This window comes from Micropterus salmoides, unplaced genomic scaffold (genome assembly GCF_014851395.1).
Source record: "Micropterus salmoides isolate LMB-PRFRI ecotype aquatic unplaced genomic scaffold, ASM1485139v1 Ms_hic_scaffold_11, whole genome shotgun sequence".
NCBI lineage: Eukaryota > Metazoa > Chordata > Actinopteri > Centrarchiformes > Centrarchidae > Micropterus > Micropterus salmoides.
Window position 1 is genome coordinate 24,094,533 of NW_024040152.1, and position 23,855 is coordinate 24,118,387.

At 39.3% G+C, this 23,855-nt stretch overlaps 1 protein-coding gene across 1 annotated transcript in view; it reads right to left on the minus strand.

Moving 5' to 3' along the window:
• dnah5 (dynein, axonemal, heavy chain 5) overlaps positions 1-23,855 on the minus strand; it is a 111,582-nt gene that overhangs the window by 73,437 nt on the left and 14,290 nt on the right. Inside the window, exons 2-34 of the mRNA XM_038711914.1 lie at positions 23,298-23,432; positions 22,896-22,980; positions 22,493-22,659; positions 21,543-21,761; positions 20,921-21,058; positions 20,226-20,402; positions 19,531-19,644; positions 19,183-19,290; positions 18,581-18,703; positions 18,245-18,460; positions 17,078-17,185; positions 16,769-16,854; positions 15,453-15,660; positions 15,209-15,322; positions 14,732-14,938; positions 14,392-14,472; positions 13,334-13,424; positions 12,688-12,833; positions 11,798-11,975; positions 11,295-11,549; positions 10,631-10,827; positions 10,301-10,394; positions 9,437-9,579; positions 9,102-9,178; positions 8,835-8,959; positions 8,403-8,638; positions 7,844-8,062; positions 6,698-6,760; positions 6,185-6,423; positions 4,582-4,729; positions 4,289-4,381; positions 783-982; positions 442-595 (exon numbers count right to left, since the gene is read on the minus strand). Of these exons, the coding sequence (XP_038567842.1) occupies positions 442-595; positions 783-982; positions 4,289-4,381; positions 4,582-4,729; positions 6,185-6,423; positions 6,698-6,760; positions 7,844-8,062; positions 8,403-8,638; positions 8,835-8,959; positions 9,102-9,178; positions 9,437-9,579; positions 10,301-10,394; positions 10,631-10,827; positions 11,295-11,549; positions 11,798-11,975; positions 12,688-12,833; positions 13,334-13,424; positions 14,392-14,472; positions 14,732-14,938; positions 15,209-15,322; positions 15,453-15,660; positions 16,769-16,854; positions 17,078-17,185; positions 18,245-18,460; positions 18,581-18,703; positions 19,183-19,290; positions 19,531-19,644; positions 20,226-20,402; positions 20,921-21,058; positions 21,543-21,761; positions 22,493-22,659; positions 22,896-22,980; positions 23,298-23,432 (4,944 nt within the window). The remainder of the gene's footprint in view (positions 1-441; positions 596-782; positions 983-4,288; positions 4,382-4,581; positions 4,730-6,184; positions 6,424-6,697; positions 6,761-7,843; positions 8,063-8,402; positions 8,639-8,834; positions 8,960-9,101; positions 9,179-9,436; positions 9,580-10,300; positions 10,395-10,630; positions 10,828-11,294; positions 11,550-11,797; positions 11,976-12,687; positions 12,834-13,333; positions 13,425-14,391; positions 14,473-14,731; positions 14,939-15,208; positions 15,323-15,452; positions 15,661-16,768; positions 16,855-17,077; positions 17,186-18,244; positions 18,461-18,580; positions 18,704-19,182; positions 19,291-19,530; positions 19,645-20,225; positions 20,403-20,920; positions 21,059-21,542; positions 21,762-22,492; positions 22,660-22,895; positions 22,981-23,297; positions 23,433-23,855) is intronic.

Genomic DNA, 23,855 nt, shown 5'->3' on the forward strand with positions numbered 1-23,855 from the left:
GCACTGGGCCTCCATGACATCAAGAAGGGAGCCAAATTCAATCTACACACACATTTACTTAAAGACTGAGCTTTAGAAAAAGAGAGAGGGTGTTTTTTTCTCATTGTTTGGGGGCCTTTAGACACACCAGGGACACATTAGGGTGAAAAGACATGAAAAAAGTGGATCTTGCCTAATATGCAAATCGTTTTTTGTTTTACAAGGCCATGAACTACAGAACTGAAAATTAAAATACAATTTATATAGGATACTAATGCCTTAAATTACACAGAATCATCACAGACAACATTCAGGAAACTGCTTTATTTCTGATCAAATATTATGTTAATGAAACTATAAATGTAAGGCATCAAATAAGGCGGGGTTTTGTGTTTCAGCCTGATAAACATTTAATTTCAATTAGATTAGAGAATCGAATATGAGAAATTTGTTGTAATCTACCTTAGGCAGTTGTTTAGCAATGTCTCCTCCTACAAACACGGCCTCCAGGTAGATCCAGAGGTTCTGGACGGTCATCCAGTTTTCTATGATATCAGTGGTATTGGAAAGATTCTGAACCCACTTCTGAATCTGGGCTTTAAATGGAGTATTATACCTGGGAAATAAATGACATCTGCATGTTAGTCTCATTATTATACCACATACAGTGACAGCTTGTAGTCTACAAAGGCAGTCAAATAAATTCCCACTCCTCTGTGGGGGCAGAGAAGGTGGTGTGATGCATTTTAATTTAATGGCACTCATCAACATGCTAATACTGATGATTATGAGACTCAACATACCTGTTGCTCATAAGAGACCCCAAAATCATTAAGCTGTCCTCCATGCTGGCAATGATCTCTGATGTGCTGTCTCCTCTCAGTAGCAGTTCACCGCGTGTCTTAAAGTTGGCAAACGTAAAAGTCTTGTTGTCCCACTCAGCGATCACCTGCTTCAGCTTCTGCTCAATATCTCGCTCTTTCACAGCACTGATACAGATATCCTGCATAAGATTTGTTAAAACATTAGCAATACCAGTGTTAGTGTTTGTACATGTTAACAACAAATCCTCCATGCGTGCTAAAGTTAGTCACGGAGTTCCAAAATGTTCCGTACTTGGACCAGTCCTATTGACCTTATGCATGCTTCTTTAAGGCAATATTAATGTGAAACACTCCATAAGCATTCATTGTTATGCAGATGATACCCAATTATATATATCGATAAAGCCAGATGAATCAGTTAGCTTAACTTCAAGCATGCCTTAGGGATGTAAAAATCTGGATGACCTGCAATTTTCTGTTATTGTGCTTGCCAGTAAAAACATCAGAGACGCATTACCTAAAAATATAGATGGCATTGCCCTGACCTCAAGCGTCTCTGTAAGGAATCTTTCGAGTTATATTTAATCTGGGTATGTCCTTTAACCCCCACATAAAACTTCAAGAACTGCCTTTTAGCACCTATGTAACTGAATGAAAAATATCCCTATGAACTGAGTTTTACTTTGTTATAAGTTGCATTTCTTAGAAATACTATGTGCAAGGATTTAGTGCAGTTTAACTGTGTCTGCCTTCTAACTAAGAAAATGGCAATTAAGGCAAGAAAAACAAGAACTGAAACCAGAAGCTAAGGACTTAACACACACACACACACACACACACACACTCAACTTATCTGCCTAGAGACAGCGAGACAGATAGGTCGCACTCCACCTGCACCAATGGCATAAAGGTCAGACTCAAACATAGTGAGTTCTTAGAAATGCTATCTCTGTGCACAGATAGAGTGCAGTTTCACAGTGTTTGCCTTCTGTCTAAGAAAATAGTAACTAAGGCAAGAAAAACAACAACAACTGAAACCAGAAGCTGAGGATTTAACTGAACACACACACACACACATCTCTACACTCAACTTAACTGCCTAGAGAGAAAGAGAGAAATAGGTCGTACTCCACCTGCACTGAAGGGATAAAGGTCAGACTCACACATAGTGAGTTGTTCTTTTTTGCTTGATGAACGCAAATGCATTTGTAACAAACTGAGGCTTCTGACTATTATTATTTCTGACAACTTGATAAAGCAAAATTTATCTAACAGAAATGTTGGGCAGTAAAGCGTTACTCAGTAACTAAGATGCAAAGAACATTGTCGTCTATTGTAAATTTTGTGCAACCAGCTTTAAACTCTAAAACACAAAAAATTCTATATCTTATTTATTGAAGCATCTGCAGAAAAACAGAAGGTCTATAGTTCAAGTCGGGATGGGGTTTATTTTTTAATTTCAACCGGTGACGTTAAGAAACACGTTTTGTACAAAAACATACTCCTTGCTATTGTTATGAATATGCTATAGTTAAAAAGTTGGAAGAGACTGCATTGTGTTTTATTTTGTTAAATACTGTATATACATAGCCTTTAATGTATAGCATTATAGCATCCTCTGATTTGGGATGCTGCAGTGTTTTCAGTTTGACTGTGGATTCATTTCTAAAATGAGCTGCTAAACGGGTTGTCCGTCACTTTGTAGAATGGGGGGGTTGTAAAAGTAATATAGTAACTTAAGTTAATAAGGTAACTAGTTACTTTTAATACTTTTTTAAGGAGTAATAAGTAACTAGTAACTTATTACAATTTCTGAATAACTTGCCCAACACTGTCAAACAGTAACATTACAAACATCAGTTATATCCTGTCTCAAAACAAATCCACGCATTTGTAAATTCTAGGTTTTATTGTTGTAATTCCTTATTATCAGGCTGCCTGAACAAGTCTCTTAAGACTCTCCAGTTGATTCAGAATGCTGTGGCACGTGTACTGACAAGAACTAGGAAAAGAGATCACATCTCTCCCATACTGGTTTCTCTGCAATTGCTCCCTGTATAATCCAGAACAGAATTTAAAATCCTTCTACTCACCTGCAAAGTTCAGGTACCATCTTATCTTAAAGAGCTCATAGCACCTCATAACGCCACTAGAACACTGCGATTCCAGAATGCAGGGCTACTCTTGTGGTTCCTAGAGTATCCAAAAGTAGAATGGGAGCCAGAGCCTTCAGCTAAGTTTCTCTCCCTTAGAATCAGATCCCGTTTGGTTTCAGGAGGCAGACACCATATTCACATTTAAGAGTAGGCTTAAGACTTTCCTCTTTGATAAAGCTTATACTGTAGTTATGGCTGGCTCAGGTGAGCCCTTAACCATCCCTTACTTATGCTGCTAAAGGCCTAGACTGCTGCGAGACTTCCCATGATGCACTTAGCTCTTTTCTTGCATTTTACTATTTTTACTATTATAACTTTACTTCTTCCCTCTCCTATAGTTTTGTGTTTTCTCGTCCCTCTCCTCTCTCCTATCACTTTCTTTCTGCATGTGTTCCTGGCTCTGGAGCTGTAGCATCTGGATCTGTGGTTGTGGGCTCCCTGGTGCCCCGATGTTCCTGCTCGACACCCACTGCTACAATTAACAGATGACCGCTCACCCTGAGTGAAGGTATTGCTTAAGTTTTTACAGGTAGAAATGGTCACCAAGTGCTTACTCGTGGAGAAAATTGTCACAAAGAGTTTGGTCCAAACCTGATCTACATGAAAAGTGCAATGAGATAACTTCTGTTGTGAAGTGTGCTATAAAAATAAAATTATAAAGTGCTACCAAGATCATCATCATCATCCCTGCCAGGACATGCGTACATTAGTATATATAGTAAATATCATAGAAAAAAATGTATTCATTTAAATTTTTGGGATTAAACCTGCAAGTGCTTATGACCTATATACTCTGGCAGTGCTCTGCCACACCGAGTTGCTGCTGTACCTATGGTTGCTCCTCCTTCAGCTCTGGCAAACAGTTATTGCTGGTTAGCAAAAAACACATCACTACCAGTTTTGTAATGCAGTAATGTTGCCACTCTGGTACATAATCATACAATCATCATTATCAACATTGACACTAAAGAGTTTTTTTCATTTACATCATCACCAGTTTTGAGAATTTTTTGAAGCTACAAATATGTTGACTAAATAAATAAAACATACAAGCGCTCCATAAACGACGCCTGCTAGATTTTTATCAGAGAAAATTATTCATGTGTCAACAGCCACTTTAATGGCCAGTAGGAAAATTATGCTTGAGCTTAAACACATCTATTTGAAAATGTATCGAACATATATATTTTCTCCAAACAACTTTTGTGCTATTTATTGGGAATAATATTTTTCAATATCATCTATGTATTGGACCAGGGAAAGCATGTGAAGGTTTCCTTTGATTATCAGCCTCTCTTTTGGCCTGCATATGTAGCCTATTATTCTTACCTCAATCTCCTCTTTATACTTGAGCAGAGGAGCCTCCATAATGTTGCGTAGCTTGAATGTGTCACTTTCCACCTCAAAGGTATGCCCAGTCACCTTGGCACAAAACCAGATAGATTTGTTGTTCATAGTGTGCAAATGAGAGTCTATTTATACCAAGACTACTATGTCAAGACAACAGCTATTGTTATTTTACTGTTACATAATTAACTAACAAAAGGTGTTGATAATGGCTCTCTTTTATGTGAAAATAACGTGCAACTGCAGCGGTTTGTTGGCAGCCTTGTTTCACTGACCTCAGTAATTCTCTTCCAGTGGCGAGTCATCATAGCCTTGTTAGTCATGAGTTCTAGCAGGGGGCAGCACTCACTGAATTCATCAATTGTTTTCTTCAGGTCCAGGAAAGCCTGCCACTCCTTCAGAGCACGAGGCAGCTTGCGACACCTGGAAGTTAAAGGATAGACTAACAACAAACTACTGTATTCCAAATTACAGATTAATTCTGCACAAAACATGTCCAAAAGGTGTATATGAGCATCTAAATAACATCTAAAACTGATAGACAGCACTTCTGGCAGAGGAAGGAGCTGTTATGTCAGCACCTATTCCCCTAATTTCACACTGTCAGGAGAACACAAAAATTGAGACATATTAAAAACTACTTTAACTTGTATTCTCCGAGCTTCTTCACCCTTCAATTTCTGTTTGACATATGCACAATGAATAAACCCATGAAGAGGACAGAGTGCAGAGATAAACATAGATGGAAATGGTGAAATTGAAATCCTTCGGAGCATTCATGCAATACTTGATGAAAACCATTTTATAGGATAACTCCGGGGGAAAGACTTTGTATGAGGCCAAGGAAGGGGTGATGCTGAAGGGAAGGAGATTATAAGTCATTTCATTTTCCTTATCTTTTATTTTCTTTTGTTCTGATGTTATTTTTCTTGATATGGTAGTAATCTAATTTGATGGCCACTCACTTCCTCTGGCAACACGACAACCCGATTACTATGTGCAAAAGTTACTCTTTTAGTTTCAGTAAAACACCTTATTGGCTGGTTTTATTTCCTGGACGTCTCAGTGTGCCTTCCACTTAGTTCAGGTCAGCACAACTTGGATTAAAATGACTCAGTGATTCAGTGTTACTCACTCCTTTCCCATAAAACATTTGCAACACTGAGTTTTATTTAAATTTAAATTTAGCATTGTTTACATCCATGTTTACTAGCTTGCAGTCTTCTTCTTCACTGCTCTTTGATGGTACACTGCAAGATATCTTGGCCTGTAACATAGACAGTATATTACTGGACGAGGCCACCCCGCTGATTTGAATGGAGAGCAGTGAAGCCAGTTTTGGACCAATAAAATACTACTACAGGATTACTTCCTGTTGGCACCAGTGTCTACTGCGCATGATCGTGCAGCATAACCGTGGTTTAATGACGTAAATCAACGGCAGAAACACCGTAACTCTGGTAGCTGCATAGCTTCGCCAACAAAAAGTTTCATGGCTCAGTGTGTTTGACTGACTCGGATCGTCACTGTTTAATCCGCTCACCTACGAGGCTCACCTGCCAAACACTAACGTAGCGTTACTGATCGCCAAATAGTTGTTTTAGATTCACCTAAAGTTTATAGTCTAAGCTATACGGTTACATCTCTCGTGTGCGACGGGATGTCACAGGGTTTTGACATCATTTTTGGGCCTACATGGAACCGTCCGTGCAGCTTTTGGTTGGCTTCACTGTTTCAACTGTGGCTTACCCCCTTGGCCTGTAACCAACACCTGTTGATCAGTGGATTAGTGTGACACCATTGGTAAGACTGTGTATCGCACCTGCAAATGTGCACATTCATAAGATAAACAAAACAGACCCACATTAAGTGTCTAACCTCGTCTGAAAGTCGAGTAGCTCGTTATTGATCCTCTCGATATGAATGTCAGCCCAGAGGATATCATAGTAACCATTGACTGTTTCAATGACATTGTTGTAAAGGCCATACAACTTCTGCAGCAGAGTCAGCTGCTTCCTAATCTCCAACAGCTGGGGATGCTGGGTAACAGGAAGTCCAAACAGCTCCTCTCCACCCGTGTAAGTGATGTACTTCCTGAACAGGTTGTCAAATCGATTCTTAAGAGGAGAAAAATGGCAACAAAATATCCCAAATCAGTACAGTACATGTTTATCTTAATGTATACATTTTACAGACAGTAGAAAAGCAAGTACAGTTAAGTCTTTTGCAATTAATGAAAAAGAAAATGTCTTTGAGTATATCATGTTACTGGCTTTGTTGGGAAACAGGTCATTTCCACACCCAAATTACAAACACACTACCTGATTGACAGACTAAATAATTGACTTAATTATTATGCCCAGCTCAGATCGTTGTAACATCGCAACAAACCTGGTACATGATGAGTCTATCACTGGCATCCTGAGGAGCTAGCCCAACCACCATGGGGCCATCCTGAAACAGAGAGGAAAAAGTAAGTCTATGGGTACATACCAATTCCCTTAAATGCATACACATTTCACTCACTTGTGTCTGTCCTGTAAGAAAAGATGTAACAAGGAAGGAATCCATCCATCCATCCATCCATCCTCAACCACTTATCATGCATACAGGGTCGCGGGGGGGCTGGAGCAAATCCCAGCTGACATCGGGCGAAAGGCGGGGTACACCCTGGACAGGTCACCAGTCCATCGCAGGGCCACACACAGACAAACAACCACTCACACTTAAGGACAATTTAGGGTCACCACTTAACCTAGTCCGCACGTCTTTGCATGGTGGGAGGAAGCCGGAGCACCCAGAGAGAACCCACGCACGGGGAGAATATGCAAACTCCACACAGAAAGGCCGGGGCAACCGGGGTTTGAACCCGCAAATTTCTTGTTGTGAGGCGACAGTGATAGTCCTTTCCTCTAATCCATCATCTGAAGCGATGTCAGTTTGTGATGATGGTAGAACAGCTGGATCGGCTCTTAGTCAGCTTTAACAGCTCTGTAGCGACTTCAGATGGTTTGTACTTTCTACAGTATATACAATGTCTAATAATAAGTGCGCAGTCACCACTTCCAGCGCAGCAGTGTTTTTTCTCTCTGTCTCTCTGTATTTTCCCCTTACATTAAACTGTTTAACAAATATCTGCACATTCATTAAAAAAACTGGATTCTGCATTTATACAATGTGTAGATCAGTTGAACCACAGTATATATGTGGACTTACTTTATAATCCAGGTTATGATTTTATAGTATAAATTGTAAAAACTGTAGTAAACCAAATATTTTAAGGAAAGTGGAAATTCTGTTAATGTCACATCAAAATTCTTTCTATCCAACAAATAGGTATTTTCACAGCCTCACATGTGACCACATGAAGAAAAATAAAATATGTGCTGCCATTTAAATAAATCACTGATGGGCTTGATGGGATGCTTGAAGTTAGCACAACACTGTAGGTGGTTATGAGGGTAGTCTGAGCCTTGGAAGTGTGTGTACAGAAATGTGCACATGCTTCGTGCATGTTCTTTCGCTTTTTTCGTTTACCTTCCCATAATCCTGGTAAAAATGTTGACAGTCTTCCAGGAAGATTTCCACATTGCCAATTAGCTCTCCTCTGAAGTTGGGCTGCAGAGCCACCAGCTCGTTCTGTACCTCTGTGCTCCGGGACAGCAGTTTCTCCCAGGTGTAACGCAGCGTATCCACCTTATCGGCCTCCTCTTTTGCCACGGACAGCTCATATTTATGAAGCATGGCATAGGACTCCTGTGAGGAAGAGAATATGTTGAGAAATATTGGCAAATCATACATACATCAGCATTTTGGCAATTAATTTAACATTTACATAAAACATCTGCACCGCCATTGACCTTCTGATACAGGACTCAACCTCAACGCTTTCATAAACATTACATAAATGCATTGTATTAATATAAAATGCAGTAATGTTCATGTATACAGTTCTACTGAAAACCATTTTCACTATGTACACCACAGAAATGCTCTCAGGTACACAACTGAAAGCATATAATTCCAGTTTCGACTGTGTGCATGTGTGTGTTCAGCAACTCCCATGCTGTATGAAAAACTGAATATTGTGCTTTACCTCTATGGGACCAACTTGAAAATCAATAGATATTTGGTGCTCCCTGATCTCCTTGAGTGCTGCCATAGCGATGCGAATGTCATCCAGGTCTTTGATCTGCCGATTCAGTTTCTTCCCTGCTTCATCAACAAAAGCAAAGATCTGCTCCATCTCTGAGCGATATTTCCTGTTACAGTACAGTCCATAGTCCACCATCCAGTTCTTGGTTTCAGCAGTGAGGGACATCTTCAGGTCCGCTGGTACAAATAATAACGTGTGAGCATGGAAATGGATTGGCTGGAAGTCAATTCTATATTGGTTGTCAAGTAGACTTCTTATCAGTAATTAAGACATCGTCAGTGTTATATTTAATTGAAGAAAGGTAATGACAATAATATAAGTACCAAAGTCAGCTAGTAACAGTTCCAGCAAAGAATTGCAACCGAATCTTACCTGTGAATAGAGCCAAAGCTCCTAAAGTAATGTACTCTGGTTCAGAGTTTATTTCCAGCTCTAGATCTCGATAGAAAAGAATCTGGCTCTCAAACTCAGATAGCAAAGGAGTGCCCTGGCTGAACCTGTGAAAAAATAAACCAAAAAAAAACCCACTCACATGATGGTTTGTACTGTTTTCTCTGGCAGTAACTTGATGCACAGAAAATCTGTAAATTCTTAATGGTAAATGTCAAATATGAATATCAGTCATTCAGTTTATCATGCCTCCGCATGGTGTCCTCACGGTCCTTTCTCCAGATGTGATGGTAACGGTTAAAACGGTTTAGAGCAGTCATCACTTCCTGCACCAGAACAGGAGTTATGTAAGAAATGGGAGGCATTAAAAATGTAGCATTTAGATTTTGTAAAAGTTGACAAGTTAACTTCTCTTCATGGGAGGTCATGGAGCTAAAAATAAAAACGGATCACTGAAAATCACAGTTGTTGTTTTTGTCCATTTACAGTGGACAAAGCTGATGGGAAATCCATACAGGTTTGGCTAATTCTATATAACTGCCAAACGCAATGATATTTTCATGTTGAAATTAAAGGTTGTGTACCTTTTTGGTAGAGCTGATGGACGTGCTGAGAACAGACACTAGCTTGGCTATCTCTTTATTCTCAGATACACTCTTGTAGTAGTTTCTAGCTTGGAATGGGATGGCCTGGATCACAGATGCTGAAATGTCTGAGCTGCTGCCGTCTGGAAAGTATAGAGAGAGAGAGAGACAGAATCTATGTTGTGATAGAATGTACAGAGAGTAGGTGGACAGGATGGATCATAAACAGCCTGGGTTGTTCAGAGAGTTGGAATCTTGTACCAAATGTTTATGATGAGCTGGAGCAAGTTAGTGGATATATACACATACACACACACACACATACATATGTATATATTACATATATATCATTAATATCATGTTACCTTAAATCATTCCTACTTTAACGTACTTTAACAGGTTTTCATTTAAGAATTTTCTATGCCAATTTTTCAACTGAAAGTTTGTGTTCCTTTAAGCGAATCAATGACCCTGCAACTTTATCATCCTTTATCATTCAGAGCTTCGCGTCATTACCTCCGTGGTGGCCAGGGTGCAATGTGACTGAAAGGACTGCTCTATCTGAGTGAGATTTTAAAATGTCTACTCTTTAAATGTCTTCCCTCCAAAGCCACTGACATATTCATGTAATTTCCATCAACACATCTTTATTGGCTCCTAGTCAGATGTGGCTTTGCTCTGCTGAGCTATGAAATAAGGAGATCTGATCGTCAAATAGTACAAGTACTATGGTGCAGTAGCTTATGATCAGTATTCTGGTCTGCATGTTGGAAACAATATGAATAAATCACTGAAGCCAAAAATAAGTGGTGAGTTGTTGAACTGCTGAGGTTGAGTCACGTAAGCTCTCATGTTCTTTAATACCAGCCAGGCTCCTGTATGTTGTTGCTCCATCCTCTGATTCACTCTCAGAGCTGTCCTGTTTCAGAGCTGCCATCAGTCTTTCATTCATTTTTCTCTGCAAAAGGGAAAACAGGTTTGCTTGGTACATCAGCCCAGAAAAATAAAAACCACATCAAGGTTGGTTGTCTTAAAATAAAAATTTAAACTCATCTTTTTGCTTTAACCTTATGTTAGCGGCTTATTTTGGATTACCATGTACCTCATACAATCATCCTTCCGATGGGTCAGTCTCAGGAGCATACATCCCTTACTTTTCACAAATGATTGCGTCCTTCATCAGATCAAACCCACCTTGGAGATCCTTTCTTTGCTCCACTGGCTGACCCCTTTGCTGACACTGACTACACACTCTACAGCCCGGTTTAGAGCCTGTTGGACCTCTTCCAGAGCTGGAACCATGGTGATGTTAGGGATGGAGAGGGTCACATTTATTCTGAAGATTGCCTGCTGACCGCTGCTTTTGTCACGACTGGGTGAATCACTCTCGGCTACGGGGGGAGAGAAGAATACCTCTGAAACAAAATTATGTGATTCAAAGAAACAGGAACATGAACTCACTAGACATAACAGGCAACGGTCAAACTCACAAGATAGACTTTATGGTACCTGATACACCTTATATGGAGAATGTGGTCAGACAGCTGTACTTGTTTGACACAATTTGTTTTCAATGGGAAAAGGATCTTCATTTATCCCAACTTCACCAAAGCTGTTGCTCCAGTGAAAAATAAACCATATGTAGCTATTATAAGATATGTAGGCTTTCTATTGTGCACAAGGGCTTCAGAATGACATTTCAATCACCCAACGAGCCATATATTTATTCTTAGCACCTATTACTAATAATCCTGAATTGTAGAGATGTGGGGTTCAGAGATTGGAAGACTGCCTGTATCTCAATTCATGATACATATTTGTGAAAATATTTTCATCAAGATGGTTATGCAAGACACACCCACGAAATGCATGAGTGAGGAGGTGTGGATGCGCTTCCGTAGCATCTCAAGGGTGTTGCGTGTCAATCTGAGCAAAGCATCCACGTTGCGGTGGTTGAAGTAGGAAAGCAGCTCCTGGGCTTCCTCCTCCATCACTTCCATCAGGTCCCTCTTCTTCTTCTTCCTCACCAAGGGAGAGGAAGGGCCAACGCTGGCAGGAGGGAGCAAGGTGTTTCTGGAAAACAGACGGCCCTCTGAGCGGCCCTCATCTTCACCTGAGAGGCAGGAGGGGACACATTTACAGTGAACATGAACCTTTTTTAACTACAGTTCCCCTTGACTCAAAGAATTTTAAATGTAAAAGTAACCCCAAGCTCTAACATCACAAATACAAACAGAAACACACACACGAAATATTAATATATAGGTTTCATACATATAATCTTTACACAGGCAAGACATTAGTGAAAGTTAAACTAATTTGGTGTTAAATTTTAATCTCAAAAGGAAAAGGATGTTATACCGTCACTGTCAATGTGGTCTATGGTCTTGCTCTCAGCGCAGCTTTCTTCCTCCACCTTCTCCACCTCATCTCTCTGACTGTGGTCAAACTCCAGCAGCATGTTGATCAGTTCATTAGCAGCCTCCTCCACTAGTGAGCTCTTAGTGTGGAGACTCCGGGCTTGTCTTATGCACAGGTCCTATACACATATGTATATGACATGTACATTAATATATGAGGAGTAGTATACAGCAGCATAGCACAATACCAAATTAAAACTCTTTGGTCTTTTATCTGGATAGAGAAAGCACAGGATTGATAGCATAAAAACATGAAAATGACTTGAACACTGGTCATTTATTTTCAGTGAACTTTAATTCAACTCTACATAGAGAACTTTAATGAAGTTACCTGGGCACAAAATCAAATTGTGTCAGCTTCAATTAGTGTCAGTGACCTCGTATTGGACATCCCATGGCACGGGTAGGGATCATTGTAATATATACACTGCTTTGTCTGCAGTGAGTGTCATCATTCACTTTGTTGTGACAACTTAGCAGCTATCCCATCACATTAATAAATCAGGATTGATGACATGCAACCTTGACTGCTAATGAGACACTTGCTTATCAACAAACAGTTTCACAAGATCTATAAAAGCAATAGCCTTAATGGAGAGCATACTAACATATACGTGTCCAAGCTTCAGTAATGATTAAAAAAAATGCCTTCAGAGAATAAAAACTATTGTTTGAGAAGCATTGGAAAGTGTGAAGTGTATTGAAGACTCTTTGCATGTTTTTCCAATTATAGCGGGGAGGGTGGTTGTATGATTTAGAAGGAAGGCTTAGTAAAACTATGACCACACATTAATACAGTCCTTATTTGAAACAGACTATGTATGTATTTACCCTGGTGGTCTGAACAAACTCGTCACAGGTGACAGGTTCATCCTCTGGCAAAACACACAGTGTGGAGCCGCTCATCTCCTGCAGTACTGCTTCGATCCTAAACTCCACCAAGTCATTCACCCTGTCCATCAACAGCTCCAGGTCAACTGGAGAGACAAGAGAAAGAGAGGGACACAGAACGGTAAGCATTTGAGGAAGGGAAGGGGAGAGAGAGGTGGAATAGGCAGCAAATTTATAAAGTAAAAAATAAGGGAAAAAAGAGGGGCGGCATACTGACAACACACAGTAACAGCGAGTACGCAATGAATTCATTAATGTAAAATGTGCCAGACGCCGCCAGTGCTGAGTTGCAGGATGTCTTAGAAGAAGAAGACAAATACTTTATTAATCCCTCAAGCGGAAATTCAATGTTCAAGCCCCTAACCCAGGGGCTTGCTCAAGACCACCTTTGTTAGTACCCAGGGAATGAACTGGCACCTCTCCAGCTACCAGTCCACACTCTGTATCTCTAGTCCAAGCTGGACTCAAACCAGCAACCCTCTGGTTTCCAGCCAAGTCCTTACGGAGTGAGCTACTGCCGCCTCAATGTGTCATGTTATGTGTCAGCATTTTGCACATTGATCTAGCTGGATTTTTTTTTGCTTACCCAGAGCCTTGTCGATGCGGGCGAGGTACTTGTCTATGTTTAGAGATGTCCAGTTGAGGGAGGTCAAACCTGGCTGTATAGCCTCATCCACCTGTCAAGTCAGTGATTTATGATGATGAAGTTTCTATAGTAGCTGCTGTGCAGAGTCAGTCTCATTTTGTCAAAGAATCACATGCCATATGTTAAATGTTGCTAAGAAAAAGCTGTGTTCTATTACATTTAGTCTTGAGTTAGGGCCTATCACATCACATAATTAATGTAAAACAGAATCCCTTTTGATACAAGTCTAAAATCCTATTCATTTCATAAGCATATTTTTAAAACAATGAACCATGAAAACCAGCCTTTGCTTAAATCAGTGGTTCACAAATGTTCTGGGTTCTGAAATGAAGCAAAAATGTCAGAAAGTAGATAAATTTGTTTAACACAGTCCAGTTAACATTATGACCGTTGGAGTAAAGGAGTTCCTATCCAGTGGGCTAGCTAGCCACACAAACTTCAGGGTATCAATTAAACAATGGCAGCAATGAAATAAAAAGTCACTGTTCAAAGGGCCCATTAATTATCTTTACATTAACCAAACGGGGCTGTACTAACATTAAATGGGCCCTATGCACGCACACCAACCGGAGACAGCAAGACTGACACACACCTGTGCTTCAAAGCACATATTCAAAGTGAATTAAAACCTATACATTTTTACAGTCTATTAAAACTACCACATGTAATAATAAAGCAACCTAGCTTCTGTAGCGGACTAAATCTGTATGTCACTATTAAATTACTGCAAATTATATTGTGGCTTTTAATATTTGGAGCCCTAAAATGTTCTGTGTTCCACACATTCAATGAATTATTAATCAATATATACACTCAGAGTGAAAATATAAATGAACCAATTAACCGAAATCATTACAATTTAGATCTCGGACAGTTTTTTTAAATATTATATTAATCACAAATGTATGAATACCACTTTCCAATAAATAAAAAAACAACATGCAGGATATGAGCAATAATTTAAACGCAACTTTAATTATATCATAACCGCATCTTACCTTAGCTACATGGGGCATGGCCAGCTGTTCAAAAGCAGTCTGAATCTTAGCCCGCACTCTGGTGTTCTCACTCAACATTAACTGGAAGGGGAAAGATATTAATGCATTTTGTGTATTCACTCACAGCAGTGTAAGAGAATACTGTAAATACAACTGAAATTACGTTCTTAGCATGGCAATGCTTTTAATTCTCACTGCAATGTTTCTGAATATCAACCTCACTTTTTATATACATTTGTGTGGGGCACAAATACAGTAAGTGCATCAACTTTGTCCCCTCATATTGCGTCTTTAAGTTTGTATGTATTTACAGATGTGTATAACTGTGTGTAATATCCACCTGTAGTCTGTTGTAGTTCTTTTTGAGGCTATCCTGTTTCTGCTGCAACAGAGCAGCAAAGGGTGGGATCTCTAAACTCATCCTTGTCATGCAGTTCGCCTCCCTGATCTGGGTCAGAATCTCTGGGTCAAAGTTTACAAACAGCTCCCCTGTCTCTGGAGACCTGACCAGCAGTGAGGCCTGCAGGCCGACACGGGCATCTTCCATCTGGGTTGGAGGTTTCACAGTTGTTTGGGTAGTTAAGCAATGGTTGTGAGAAAGTACAGGTGAGAGGACATAAAGCAAATTAAAAAAGGAGTCAAATGAAAGGAAATCTAGTGAGAAACTGAAGAAAACACACTCACGTACACATGTGCATTGTATATGCATGCTCATGTGCCAAAATGGTTTGTTATATATTATCCCTTATTATTCTAATGGAAAGTTTCATTATCTTTTTTCTCTCTAGTCCATATCATGTTTCCTCTCTCCGTTTACCTTTTTCATCCATGTGTGATGGTAGAGCATTTCAAATTCCAACAGGACCCTTGCCACCCTGTTAAAGTTCCTGATGATCCTCTTGGCCTCTGGTGTTGAAAGAACTCCTGGATGCTACACAGGAATATAATGGTACTGTATAAGTTAAAAAGAACAATGTAATGACAGTTCTACAGTAAATCAGCAAAAACAACACCTAGGTCCCGCCGAATTTCCCTGTAAAGAGGCTGAAATTCAATATTACCTTTTGAAAGAGATCCATAGGACCCTGGATCCTGCTGGACAGCTGCCGAGCCCACATGATACGACCTGCGACTAGGGGCAAGTCCCGGCCAATTGGGGGGTCCAGTTTCTGCTTCATGTAGATACGGGAGACCATTTCAATGTCCCGGCCGTAGTTCTGCAGAATGCGCTGATACTTCTCATCAATGCCAAGGTCAGGGATGCCAAGTCTGTTTTTAGTGAGTCCAAAAGTACAAGTAGTTGTATTTAATCAGAATTCAAACAAATAAATAAGAATAGAATAAACTGTTGGGTTTTTCCTATGAGGTGCCCCTAGGGACATTATTCAGAATTACCATGCATATACATGTACTTTTCCTCTCACATACACATATGAAACCAAACTCATTCACATACTATACAGAAAAGCTCACACACATACAAGTAAAATGCTTTTACACACACACACACACACACAACTGAAAAGCTCTCACATACACACCTGAAAATATTACCTTCACACACACAACTGAAAAGCATGAGAGCATTTCACTTGTATGTACGTGAGCGTTTCAGTTGTGTGTGTGTGTGTGTGAGAGAGCGTTTCAGTTGTGTATGTAAAAGCATTTCACTTGTATGTACGTGAGCGTTTCAGTTGTGTGTGTGAGAGCATTTCACTTGTATGTGTGTGAGCTTTTCAGTTGTGTGTGTGAAGGTAATATTTTCAGGTGTGTGTGTGAGAGCGTTTCAGCTGTGTGTGTAAAAGCATTTTACTTGTATGTGTGTGAGCATTTCAGTATAGTATGTGAATGAGTTTGGTTTCATATGTGTATGTGAGAGGAAAAGTACATGTATATGCATGGTAATTCTGAATAATGTCCCTAGGGGCACCTCATATTTTCCAGCAATTGCATCTTTTTCTTTAGGTTAAGATCTATTACATTACAGTCACTTGGAAAAACCTCTCTCATGGCATAACATTTTGACTTGTCATAGCAGGAAACACGCTAATAACATTAACAATCATTCCAGTATATGGCAGTAAATCAGTGTCAGTCTGAGCCTGTCAGTGGCAACTATAAGCACTTTTTTTGGACATTATTTTGAGCTGACGGAAAACGTTGCAGCCACTGTAGCCAGTTCACGGCTGCCAACTGAGGCCAACTACTGAACAGAATCCAAAACATTTTGTACCTACTACATTTCGACACCGAAATTATCCTTTAGCTACTGTACATTATTAGTTATTAGGTGATAGGATATAGAAATAGCAGACCGAGAAATCTTTGGTTAGATAAATATACATTGGATGATTAGAAGTTCTAAATAATGGGTTACCTTTCAAATTTCTTCAGCACATTTAGAGCTCTCTCTGTGTTTTGGATTTTTTCAAAGGTGCCATCCATGAAACACTTCAGCTGATTCTGGAAGCAAATACATATGATAAAATATTTTACAAAAGAGAGTGGAGGGAAACGTTTAAATCCGGGGGGGGGGGGGTAATCCAAAACAAGGCTCATTTTGAGGCCTTACCTACAGTATAATGAGATATGCCACTGGTGATTTCACTTATTGCCTCATTAAGGCTCATTACGTTGTGTCCAGTATACAGGAAACAAAATAATTGTGTGTGTCTGTAATACTTACATGAAGCTCAGAGGTGCTTTTGCAGAATTCCTCATAGTCAGCATCGAAGTCAGTTCTTCTCTGGTCTAGGAAACTGTAACGTTTTTTCTTCATGTTCTGCACAATAGCCTTTCACACACAGGCATACAGTATCACACACACAAGCACACAGTGTGTACATGCATGCATATGCAAGTTTTGTCAGTTCTAAATCAAAAGTTTTCAAGCCTCATTGTTATGCTGCAGTCAAACCTGAGATGAGAAATACCTCTGTTCTGTCTTTAATGACACTTAAATCCCATTTCCCTGACCAACTGTGTGCCATTACCAAGGGTGTAAAATTTAGTAGGGACGGCAGGCACATGCCCTAGCAATAATTTTAAAACAATTAAATATAACCACTGTTGTGTCAGTCAGCGTCTAGTGAGTGTATTTAGTAAACTAACGGTTACCAGCTCTTGTTCTCTACAAAACTCTAAGTTTTGAAAGATTATGTCCTCTTCCTCATTTGCCTCACAATAGTTTGGTCCACTGCGTAAGTTTTTCAGACCCTCAGCAACTCCATTTCTAAATATCTCTCGGGGGATGTTTTTGTTGTCCCCACCAACAGTGACATGAAATATCCGCCCTTGGACATCATCACACTGATGTTGGCAACATATCATCTTAGTCTGGAGGTTAATCTGGGTTTTAGATAGCAAAGGAGAAACAGAGTGCATACGTAAATGTAACAACTAATCTTGCCTAAAGGTTACCATAATTTATGTATATTAATATTAGTTGTATAATATTAGTAATATGAACAACTACTTTTGAAGTTGGTTGCCTGTTCATATTCCATGCAGTTAGTATTTTCATATTGTTATTAAGTGGTATGTTCAGTGGTAAAATGTAATGTCTATGAATTTTATCACTGCATGCTGTCAATGATGAAAATGAGCCATGCATTTTTTACCTCCCATTTTCCCTGCATGTCTGCAGTCTTTACATCCAAGGAAGCAGAAACAAACAGATGGCTCACATCAATATACTCTCGAGTGAAAACATGTGAACACCCATTAGACAATGTGACGCAATTCAAGAAATTCAAGTGGTATATCTATGACCCAAAGCATTACATTCTGACTATTTCCCCACAACAAGAAACCAATGAAAGGGATAGTAATCTGGCACTGACAATGTACCCACTTGAAACCTGGTAGCCATGGTCTCCAGTCCCTCTATCTTAGAGTCCTGCAGGGCAGAGTAGGTGGAAATGGTGCTGAACATTTCCAGCATCTTATTAAGTCGTCGCTGGAATGTGTCAAACTTCCCAAAAATGTACATCTCACTGAAGTCAAACTGTCTCTCTGAGGGAGTCTGTTCCAGCTTCTCCTTGGTTTTATGGAAATACCGCTGGTACTCCTGGAGGACGTCATTTAACAAAGAAACCACTTTTGATTAGAACGTAAACACAGAAAAACTAGGAGAGATAACTGATTTCATTATAAGTGACATGATTTGGCAATAAACAGTATCCAGTACCTGGTTTAGGTGGATAGCAGCTTTGATTTTGTCTGCTACAACTTCCTGAGGCTGGTCCCATATTGAACAAGTGCCATTGTTAGTGATGTAGGCCTTGCAGGCTGTGATCATCTGGTTTGTAACCTGGAGATATTGATGGGTATGGTGTAATGAAGATATGCATTTAGATTTGTATACCCAAACAACCTGCGACTATGCATTGCAGCTGAAGTAGCTAAATATTAGTGCTCATATCATCATGAGCAAGAATGTTAGAAGATCATGGGGACATTTAGTTTAAGTGCTGTAATATGGTTTATATTCTATTCAACATCTATTCTTTCATAATTCGAGCCAGTCATTTTAGAAATGGAAATATTCCAAATCCTTTAGTGTATAATTCTTGTTTTTCATGGGTTAACGTAACAATGCTCCTAGTATGCAAACACTGAATGTTTCAATGCTTCATTTTATTCATCCATAACATTAAAATGACAGATCTCTTGGTTCAAATGAAGACAATATCTAGACGGTAGGCAAACAGCTTTGCTGAATCCCATTGTTGATTAGAATATAATCCTCTTTATCATTGTTGCATTGTCTGGAATAGCAGCCACCCCTACCTTGACAAAAAGTGATGTAATCTTTTCAGATGTGTTGTAGTAGCGAGAAATGCTGTGAATCATCCTGATGGCATTGATCAGACCTGGGATTGCATCCACCATCGATACCTGCGGGTGAAACATAAATTATAGCTTGTGAATGTTTGTACAATTTACATACATAATGGCATGCAATTGGACATGTATGACATTGTAACAGTACATTATAAGAGGTATTTGTCTAACATGCCATTGTCAAAACGTAAGGACAGTTGGATACATTACAACATGGATACATTTGCTTTGCTTTTTACGCAGCAGACCACTTCATCTTTAAATAGATTAAAGTATAAAACTTTTTTTTCTTACAGGGTCACTGTTGTAGAGAGGGTCACAAAATTTCTCCAGGCTGTAGAGGTACTTGACATTGTCTTTGGCCTCGTTGGCTGCATCAGTGATTCTGGTGTCCAGTTCCCGCCACGACTAGACAGTACAAACCCTCATTGCATTTAATGTAAGACTGTCACACTGAACATTACAGTCTTTAACATTTTACATGAAAGACTTTTGTAAAAACATCACCTTGAAGAAAAACAAAAATTAAACACTGACATGACGGACAGAGGAGATAGGCAGAATTAGAATTGTCTCCTATGAAGCAAAAAAATAAATAAAATAGAAATAGTATGTAAAGGTGCATCTCAAAAATTTTAATATCATGTGAAAGTTCATTTTCTTCCATAATTTATAAAAAAAATTAAACTTTCATATATTTTTTGTTTGTTTTTGTTTATATTTTGTTTGAATCTTGATGATTACGGCTTACAGCTCATGGAAATCAAAACTCCAGTATCTCAAAATGTATGTAATAAAGAATTATAATACAGAAGTGTTGACCTCAGAAGAGCTCCAATAAGATAATTAACTCAAAACACCTGCTAGGATTTCCTAACCCATTAATCTGCTCACAACGAACCTTTCCACGATATTAACATTTTTTGAGATGCACCTGTCAATACAGTATAGTCACTCAAATCTAGCAATAACTGACAGTAATTTCTGACCTTTATGAGTTTAGATTTGGCCATCAAGAGCACACCCAGTACAGCTTTAACATCAGGACTCTTAAGCTGGTCCAGAAGGTAGTTGAAGCGGGACATTCGTTTCTTCCAATGATCCAACTCAGCCCGAGGACCAAGGTCATCAGCCTCCTTTCTCAGCTGGTCACTCTCAGCTAGAACCTGGAAACAGAGGAACTTTAAATCTACTCTGCAGTTTAGCCTATGCTTTCCCTGAATTTCACTTATTATAGTTACTCTTTTTATTGTGGTAGTTTAGCACCCTCCCAGACGGACCTTGAATTAAATTGGGTCATTAACTGTTTGAGTTGTGAGAAACAAATAAGTTAACAAAAGAAAATAAATCTATTGAAAATGTAACATTCTTGAATATTTTGTGCTGCCTAAATACCTAATTCAGCCATACTCAAACTGTATGATAAAAATAATACTTTGCATCTGCCTTTCTAGATAGGTTTGCTGCTTTTCAGAATACATATGCATTTTAAACATGTGTTGCTTCATGATATATCTAGCACAGATATTAAATATTTGTCTTACACTCACCTATCCAGTTTCACCTGATACATGGCACATTCTGATGCATTTCAAGCAAACTTGAATCTTTCAAATTGTAAAGATAAATAATAACTGTGATAAGTTTGAGGATAACCTCCTACCTGTTACCGAACACGTCTCACCTGTTCTATCTGTTTGATCCAGTCTTTCATGCAGGCCTCTATCTTTTCTGTGGTCTCTGTGCTGTTGGCTGCTGCCATGTAGTCCGATGGGCCTTTCAGCACCCGCAGGTCAAATGTGTCACACTCTTTCAAGGTAACCTGGAGGCAAGACATGACATGGTTTATTTTTGCTGCGCTGTCTATAATTTGTTTTGCTTGTGCATGTGCCTATGTGTGCTCACACAAGCTTCTGCATAACCTTCATTTAAAAGAAGAGAGAAGCTGCGCTCAAAACAGGCTGTCTACCGTTATTTTATAGTTGCAAGACTTGTTAGGTTGCAGTGCTCTAAAATCTGTCTCACTGCTTTAATGAAACACTCTACTGTAATGAACAAAAGTTTACAGATGTTCACACAGCCTTTGTTTGTCTATATTAATCCAAATCAATATGCAGTTTTTGCCAAGCAACATATACTGTAGGTTCCCAAGCACTGACATGGGTGTGTATATTTAAATTAGCTTTTGGTTAAGTACAGCTTTTATTAAATCACAGGCATTTCTTCGATGGGTATTTTCTAGCTGTTCTGAAATAAACTCATTCAATAATAAATTATCCTTGATGTGCCTGTGATCTGTTCCTTACTTTTTCTTGTAGGCTCTCCTGTGCTCCAGCCAAAACAGACACAAAGCCCTCCAATGATGATATGAAGTCCTGTTTGACAGCCTGGGCCTGGGGACTGGCCAGCTCGCCCCAGCCGTGGTTCATCTTCCTCAGCGTGGGGATGAAGATCTCCGAGAGCAACTGCTCCACACTTTTTAACAAACCCACCTCTGTTGTGTCCAACATATTGAAATTTACCTCCTAGAAAGAGATAGAAGTACACACATATCCAAACATCACTAAGAAAAACATCGTTGCAACATTTTACTGAATCTAAAAACGACCATAACCCCAGTTCTCTATAGCATGAGTGAGGTATCTCACTATGGGGTACCACCCAGCATAGTCCCTGTATTTCATTACAATATTCAATTACAACCTAGTGTCCAGAGGAAGGACATCCTCCTCATACATAAAGGGAATGCCACTCATTCATGCCCAATTATCAGTGGTGGTGTTTAGCTTTGCTGCTGACAGCAGGTGATCAGCAATAATCAATGTCCAGAACTGCCACAGTATTAAAGTCCTATTGCTGAACACCCTATTGTCGCTCTAGCTCTGGATGAAAAGAAGCTGTCTTAGTTAAAGGAAACCATTTATCACACGGATGAGTTCAAAGAGAAATCAATGCCAAAGGAAAAGGAATCAAATGTCCTTTTTTTATTCAAAAGTTTTCTGTTACATTGAGAGAATCATTCTGCTTTCATTTGTCATTTGAGTGAACCGCATAACAGAAGGCCCCGCAGTAAAATATTTCTTTCAACTCTTATTTTTTATAATGCATATTCTTTGTATTATTCCCACATGTAGCTATTGTGCAGTGGTTAGATTAGAGTCACAGCCTTTATTTTATATCCTTGACCAACCTTCACTGACACTGAAAGTCATGACTTGACATGCTTACATTTACAAAACACTACAACGTGACTCACCCTGTGTATGTTCTCAGAGGTGATTGCCTTAGAAGTGTTAGCTCTGGTGAAAAAGACACACACACCGGTCAGCGCCACATCCCTCCCGTCTGTCACAAACACTTTAGACTTCTTGCTGCGACCAGGCTGCTGGGCAACAAGCTGGGAGGGCGGTGAGGCTGCTTCTGCTGTAACAAAGAATTGGACACAGAAACAACACGAGGCATCATCACAACTAGTTTGATTTCTCACTGTAATCCTAATATTGGGGAAGTGAATTTATTTTGGAGACCTCATCAATTACAATACTGCTGTGAATAATGTTACAGACATAGGTTAATTGATACAAGAACCTCAACTTGATGTGTTGCCAGCAATTAGATATAGTCTACACATTTCATTCATTTTGAAATTTTCACATTACCTGCTTCAACTGGCTCAGTGTCCTGATAGTAGAACATGAGGTGTGGGAGACCCTCAGCCACAAAGAATTGCTCCATGCGGTCAATCTGAGAAAAAGACAACTTTCAGCACAGTCAGACACAACATTCTCCCAAAACAAAAGACATTGTGTAGCCACTTACTGTACACATACAGTGCAACCATGAGCAAACTCTACAATATCATAATTACCCTAACTTCAACCAAAATAAACCAAGTCCAATTACTGACCCCCCCAAAACTGAAATAACTCAAATAAAATAGATGTGGCTATATTAATTCAGAAATGCAAATACGGCCACATCTCTTCTCATCTCTGTTTAAGCTTTAAGGCTGCTGTGGGTATTCTTTACAAAAAAAAACATCTATTTGTAAAAGTATGAACCTGATTCCCCTCCAGCGTGGCATCTTCCACATCAGCTTTCTCCAGTCCCAGGCATGAAGCCACAATGCTGAGTATGTAGTCGTGTCTTCCATCCAACTGGGCCCGCTTAGCTTCACGTTCCTCTTTCAACTTTTGCTAAACAAAATGTACAGACAATTTTTGTAATTTTTCAATGAGCAGAGCACATAAGCCATTAAACCATACAGAATTTCACATACTTGAGTTGTACTGACGAGGAAGTTACTAATGACAGATGGTTGAAGCTTTAATGTGGTACTACACTTTTTATCAGTCATTATTTCAATAAAAAGTCCACTCAAATAACCATAGATATAGTTATGATCAAAGTTTCAGTGAATGAGCAGTATTATATCAAAAAGTAGTTAGATGGATAATCCTCAATTTACTGTCAATAAACAGTACGTTTCCATGCTTTGTATATAGCTCCACAGAAGAATGACAGAAAATGTCCAAAACAGATGTCAGGTTTTCAAAAGGATCTTGTACTTTTGAGAAGTGCTTCTTCTTTCTCTTCTATCACTGTCTTAACACCCATCC